Source organism: Populus nigra, chromosome 16, assembly GCF_951802175.1.
Source record: "Populus nigra chromosome 16, ddPopNigr1.1, whole genome shotgun sequence".
Classification (NCBI taxonomy): domain Eukaryota; kingdom Viridiplantae; phylum Streptophyta; class Magnoliopsida; order Malpighiales; family Salicaceae; genus Populus; species Populus nigra.
Window position 1 is genome coordinate 8,479,714 of NC_084867.1, and position 6,444 is coordinate 8,486,157.

The window sequence follows — 6,444 nt, forward strand, 5'->3', positions numbered from 1 at the left end:
CCTCCTCTGCCATCGCGACCTCGGCTTCTACAACCACCAACCACCTTGTCGCAGCTTCTCACCGACAACTCCACCATAAGCCGCCAGCATGACGACTAGGCGGCCACCTCCACCAAATAATTAGTGGCCTAGAACCTTCCCCTTGAAGAAAGAGTGGAAGAACAAGGTCACGATCCCCAAATAATTATTTTCATATCTTCTTATGTCTTTCTTCTTAAATTTTCCTTTCCCAAATAATTAGTGGTAAGATTGTAAATTATAATAGAATAAAATGTATGTATTCTCTAGTTAAATACTCTTAAGAACTTCAAATATATAGGATGAGAAATAAACATTAATTATTATTTTCTACTTTTTGATGAATTATGTTTTGAGGGATGTTCGAAGACTGGTTCGGCTTTGATTTTGTAAAATTATAAGTGCAGTAGGGTTGAAAATACGAATTAAAAGAATAAGGATCATATTTGATAAAGAATAAAAACATATGTTCTATTTAGATTTTGTTGCGTGTAACTTCAGTTCAATCCTTAATTTTAGATTTTCTATCATTTTGTTCCTATTATTGTGGAGATTCACGTTTCAATACTAGTACCAAATTTCATTTTCTTCACTTTTAAATTCCTAAGTGTTGAGAGAGGAAATACAAAGTTGCAAGAAATTTCCGAGGAGAGAGAAAATTGTTGAATAACCACATTTTAACCACTTAAAATGTTGATATTGGTGTCATGAGTTAATCTTCTAAAGACAAATTCAATGGAGGTGGTGTTTTCCTATAAACATACTGGGAAAAGTACATAAGGATCCTTTAGTTTTTTTGTACTCATTGTTTTTTGTATTTTGGAGTGATTTTAGGGTTAGCAATTGGTTTATCAGATTTCTATGATGATTTTGAGTTGTTTTCAAGTGATGTCCAAGTAAATAAAATAAGCACCAATGAAGAGTGGAGTAGCCTTTAAGCTTTCTAAATTTGTTCATCAAGGTAGTTACTTCCTTGCTCACCAAGTGTTTTTACTATTATAAATAAGTGGGAAGACAAGTAGTTTTAGAGTGTAAAAAATATAAAAATCAAGAGTTTTTTTTAGTATAAAAGTGAATGTATAAGGGATTTTGGGAATAAATATTGGACACAAAGATAATAATCATATTCTTGTACTAATTTATCTGAGAGAAAAGAAGGATTACGTTTGGGTTGTGGATATAGATAGAGTTTTACCAAACTATGTTAAAATCTTACGTCCAACTCTTTATTCATATTCGTTAATTTTCTTTCCATTAAATTGGATTGTTCATGGTAGTGTGTACCTATTGAATCTTAGTTTCATATTCCCTAACAATCATCTTTGTTATTTCATGATTGATAAAGAGACAACAATTTTGCATTCTTAGGTTTCAGGATAGTGTGAGGAGAAAGATCCTACTAAGAGATATGATGGATTGGGATCTCTTTATAAAGTTAACAAGTAAAATTGACTTATGATAATTTTACACAAGCATTGGCCATATTTTTTCAAGATTATTTACTAATTCAAGTAATGTGTAGCTAGTAGGTGAGGTCACTAAATCTTTCAAAAAAATATAATGAGGACTAAGGAAGTAGGTGAAGTCACAAGGCTAAAACTTCACTACAGTAGAGATTTATTGGTGATGTAGATCTTTTTTTCCTTGGAATAATGGCCAAATAAATACAATGAGGACTAAGGAAGAGTGGAGTAGCCTCCGAGCTTTGTAGATTTGTTCACCAAGATTGTTCATTCTTTGCTCACCAAGTGTTTTTGCTATTATAAATGGATGGCTTTAGGATATAAAAAACTAAGGGCTAAGATGTTTTATTTGAGTGTTATGGTTGGTGTACAAGGGAATTTGGGATTGAATTTTGAATATTAAAATCACTATCATATTCATGTACTAATTTCTCTCATTGAAAGAAATAGTTACCTCATGTTTTGCATATAAGCAAAACATTATCAAACTATGTTAAATCTTGTCATCTCTTTATTCATCTTTGTAATTATCTTTTTAGTGAATTGGATTGTTTGTGATAGTGCGTGTTGAATCTTAGTCCTAAATTCCCTAACATAATATCATAAAATAAATTCCTTAAATAAAATCATAGCAATCATAAAATAAAGCCTAAAATTTCAATATATAAATTAAATTGAAAAATATAATTACAAAATACTAAGTGTGTTTGAGAAAGACAATAAATTTGTATTTTAAGGTTTGTAAATATATATATAAATCCCTTTTACAAATGAAAATATTGGATAAGATGATGAGGTGGATGAATCCCTCATCGCCTTCACACTAAATCTTGGTAAAATTATAGTTGTAAGATGAGAAAGGGTCTAGCATGTCAATTTGCTAATCCGCAAACTTGAGACATGAACTAGACATAGTTTACTATAAAACTGTCCATGTAGTTTACCTTATTAAACTTAGAAGACCAGTAGGTTAACCCATGATCCATGTGACCTAGTCAAAACTTATATAAGATCCATTTAATTTTTTTTTAAATGATATTGTTTATATATATATAAAATGAAGCTATTTTAAATTAAAAAAAATTAAAAACAATTGATTTGTCCAACCAAGCTGGTTTTAAAACTATGACTAACACCCATTTATGATTATTTTTTGGTTTGCCAAACAAATCAAATAAAAACCCAACTTAAGTCGGAAGTCAACGAGTATCTCATGGCTAGGATTGCCTTCTTGGTTGTAGGACGTAGGGCGAGGGTCTTTCATTGAAGGTTGGGAAGCCGTATCTACTTATTATCTTTTCCTTTTAAATTCAAGATTAGCAATTTTCATGAATATGTCATGCTATTGTGAGCGTATACTATTATTATTATTATTAATGCTGTGGTTTTTTCTTCTAATTTCTCGAAAAGTTTAATTCGAAAATGTTATCCAACAAAATCTGCAGCAAGTGGTAGTTTGACCTCCGATCATCCGACAATCTATTATAGCCATGTGTTGCATGACAATCATTTAGCAGTGGTTCTAGTGGGCTTAGAAGCACATGTCATGTTTGCTATGTTAGAATTGATTGTGCTGAAGGGTCATCAACAGAGTCAACCATTTTAAAGGAAGATAAATCTATTTATAACTTGTTATGTGCATGTGTGCGTAATAATCAAATTTAGAATAAAAAAAAGTTCAATAATACATTTCTACAAATGCAGGAAGTTTTTTTTTTTTTTTTTAGCAATGGAGGTGTTTGAAAATTTGATAACGTTTGTGTTTTTCAAAGTGTTTTTACTTGAAAATACATCATAATAATATATTTTTTTATTTTTTAATATTAGCATATCAAAACAATCCAAAAACATTAAAAAAATAATTTTAAACAAAAAAAAATTCAAATTTTACCCAAACTCTATTTGAACCAATACCAAACGGAGTAAATAGTTGCAGTTATTTCTCTTTTTCTTTTTGCCCTTTACATTTATTTTTACATTTTTTCTCAAAACAACAGAAAAATGAATTTAGAAATTTTTGAAACTTGTATTGTGACAACAAATATTAGCACATCTAGTAAAATTTGAGGGAAATTAAAATGGATTGCTTTTTATACAATAACGACAAGCATTCAACTAAAATGGGCATGCAAGGAATGCATATAACAAGAAGGAATCTTCTATTTTTAAGATCAAGACTGCGTTTTACATGTTATCAACTTCAATTGGGTATAGTTTTGATCCAATGATGGAACTTTTCTTTTGTTATTTAGTAGGGGCCAAAGGGCTATAGAACTTAATGGGAAGGAATGCTGACATACACAAATCTTAGGGAAATGTCTGTGTGCTGACAATTTCTAGCAAGCAGTTCATTGTAAACTATGCTCTTGTTAGCTTAAAAAGAGAGCAATTAATTATTTGCTTCGTTGTGTAATCCATTACCATTGTAAGAGCTAATCTCCCAATTTTTTTCCCACTTGATCTTTCTCAGAAGTTGTTCTGATAGCTGTTCTGATGTTGCTTACTACACACTCTTGTGTCAATCTTTGACATCAGGAAGCTGGAGCTTGAGGTCATAAGGGTGTAGAGCTCTCTTCTCAAGAATTGATTTTGCTGATAAAGATCATCATTCACCTCGAATCTTACTGAAGTTGAACATACGGAGATTAAAATTTGAGGTTGTCCTTCAAATAGCACACAATCTCTTGCTGTAACATTTGATGAAAACAGAAGAAATCGAGGAGTGTAAGTCATCAGCTACCAGCAAATTAAGAACTAGGAATCGACACTGGCATCGGCATATTGATTTATGACGGATATTTTCTCAAGTCAGAAATATTACTGGTGCAAACGCCTCTAAGAAGATTGCGATGATAAAACATTCAAGCTATAATCTATTTTAAAATATCCTTCAAACTAAGGCACAGTATTTCAGTGCAGTCAAACTTAAGCATAGCTCTCCAAGAGATGGCAAATTTATGTTGCTTTAATAGCCAGGAGAAAATAGCAAAAAGATGAAAGTTTTGAATCTCAAGAGTAAGAGTGATTGTAAGAGTAATCGCAGTATTTTCAAACACCCTTTTCTCTCTGTTTCCTTTGTTTTCTTTCCTGGATTTTATGCAAGAACACGGTGTATGAGGAAGAGTAGTAAAGAGAGCAACTTACAATCAAACAAAGGATGATGCATCCAGCAGCACCAGGGAACAAAGCATACCAAAAATTCAAGTGGTGAAACCTAGCTCCATCAATGAACAAAAGTGGCAAACTTGCAGCTGTAAATCAATTTGTATTACTTGCATTTTAGTATCAGGCAAAGGAATGAAAACTTGGTCCGTGAAAAAAAAAAAAAACAACGGAGTTTATACTCTACCTGGTGGATGGGTGGAACGTGTATAGACCATGAAAGCAATGGAAGCAGCAAGGGCAGCACTTCTAGCTAGCCAACTGGGCCCAAATAGTGAGAATGCAATGACACCAATGGCTGCGCAACCTATCTGGGCCATGAACATATTATACTTCTGCAAGTTGTAGAGGAGCAAGTGAATTAGAAATTTTCATTTCAAGACATAAAACCCTGCCATTCACAGCAGTTATAAAGCCAACACTACAAAATCTTCGATGGAATGGCTAGGCTACTTTCTGGCTTTAATCTGATTCTATAGATACAGAAAAGATGATTTATTTTATAAGGATTTCTAGAATCTTTAGGAAAATTGAAGAATTTGCCAAGAACACAACTAAAACATGACTCCTCCAAAATTGATAGCAAAGCACAATCTTGGACAAGTAAAAAATGGAGCTTTTGTTGGTGAAGCTTTTGGGTGATCTTAAAGCTCAATCACAAACTTTCTTAATCATCTTAAGCAGGGTAATTTAGGATATTGTTACTCGAACTCCCTACATTCATACAGTATAGCTTAGGGTTGCAAAATTGCTGGTCAGGAAAAATAAGACACATGTAGTAGAAATTAGCAGCATTATGAGGAACAAATAAAACAGACCCGTGCACCAGGGGATGAGGGAGTGACAAATAGAACAGCAGAAACAGCTCCTAAGGGTGCAATTGTCATTGAAATCCCTTTTGGCGCCAGTATTTGGTCCATCCTTCCAAATATTGCCATTGCTGCAAATGCCCCTGTTCAAGCTCACACAGACACATACATTTTTAGAAACAAGATGAGCATTGGCAGATGACATGTGCGAAATGGGCAAAAACCTACATAGTTATTAGCATATCAGGTAGGCTAAAAAAGAAAAGGAAAGAGGTATTAGCGAGTGACCTGCAGAGGGCCAAAAGATATCACTGAAAGACGGTGAAGACGCAGGGGTGTTGTCAGGTTTCCAGGAGTCCCAAAGCGGTGCTGACACATTGCTAGATGCCACAATCCCATGTTTAGTCCTTGTGATTTTGCTACTAAAAAAACTCAAACCAGGAGATAACCTCTCTAAATTAATCTTGTTGCCGCTGCTTTGAATAAAGGGAGAGAGAGATGAAGAACACAAACTCAAAGCTGTTGATGGTACTGGTAATGTTGGTGCCATACAAGCATTATGATGATGATGATAACTAGCCCTGACCTGCATTCCCATCTGCTTTAGTACTATGTTGCTTGGATTAGATGATGGGTTCTCTCACCGATTACCTTAATAAATTGAGATACTAGGCTTTTGGGGTCATCCAAAAGGCATCGAATTGGACAAGGGGCGCGGCATCCAGCTACTTGAGATTTTATATATATATATATATATATATATATATAACTGCTTAAATTTTTTAATTAAATTGATTTTTTAATATATTATTATAATTTTATTGATCAAATGTTTATGAGTTTGAATTTCACTATTTCTATTTATTTAATAAAAATTATAATATTAATGTGAAAATATATTTTTAAAAATATGATTTCTTTAATGTACAATCGAATTGAATACTCTTTCTCGAGGGGAAAAAAAAACTTTTAGCATAGCAAATGTTCATTAA

The 6,444-nt window shown here is 32.8% G+C and overlaps 1 protein-coding gene across 1 annotated transcript; it reads right to left on the minus strand.

The window, feature by feature from the left end:
- Positions 1 to 3,623: 3,623 nt before the first annotated feature.
- LOC133676270 (uncharacterized) lies at positions 3,624 to 6,089 on the minus strand. Its single transcript, XM_062097919.1, has 5 exons — positions 5,741 to 6,089; positions 5,462 to 5,595; positions 4,831 to 4,978; positions 4,626 to 4,732; positions 3,624 to 4,168 (listed from the first exon to the last, which is right to left on the minus strand). Exons 1-5 carry the CDS (start codon positions 6,048 to 6,050, stop codon positions 4,127 to 4,129), a joined length of 741 nt encoding a protein of 246 aa, XP_061953903.1. The 5' UTR covers positions 6,051 to 6,089; the 3' UTR covers positions 3,624 to 4,126.
- Positions 6,090 to 6,444: the final 355 nt, after the last annotated feature.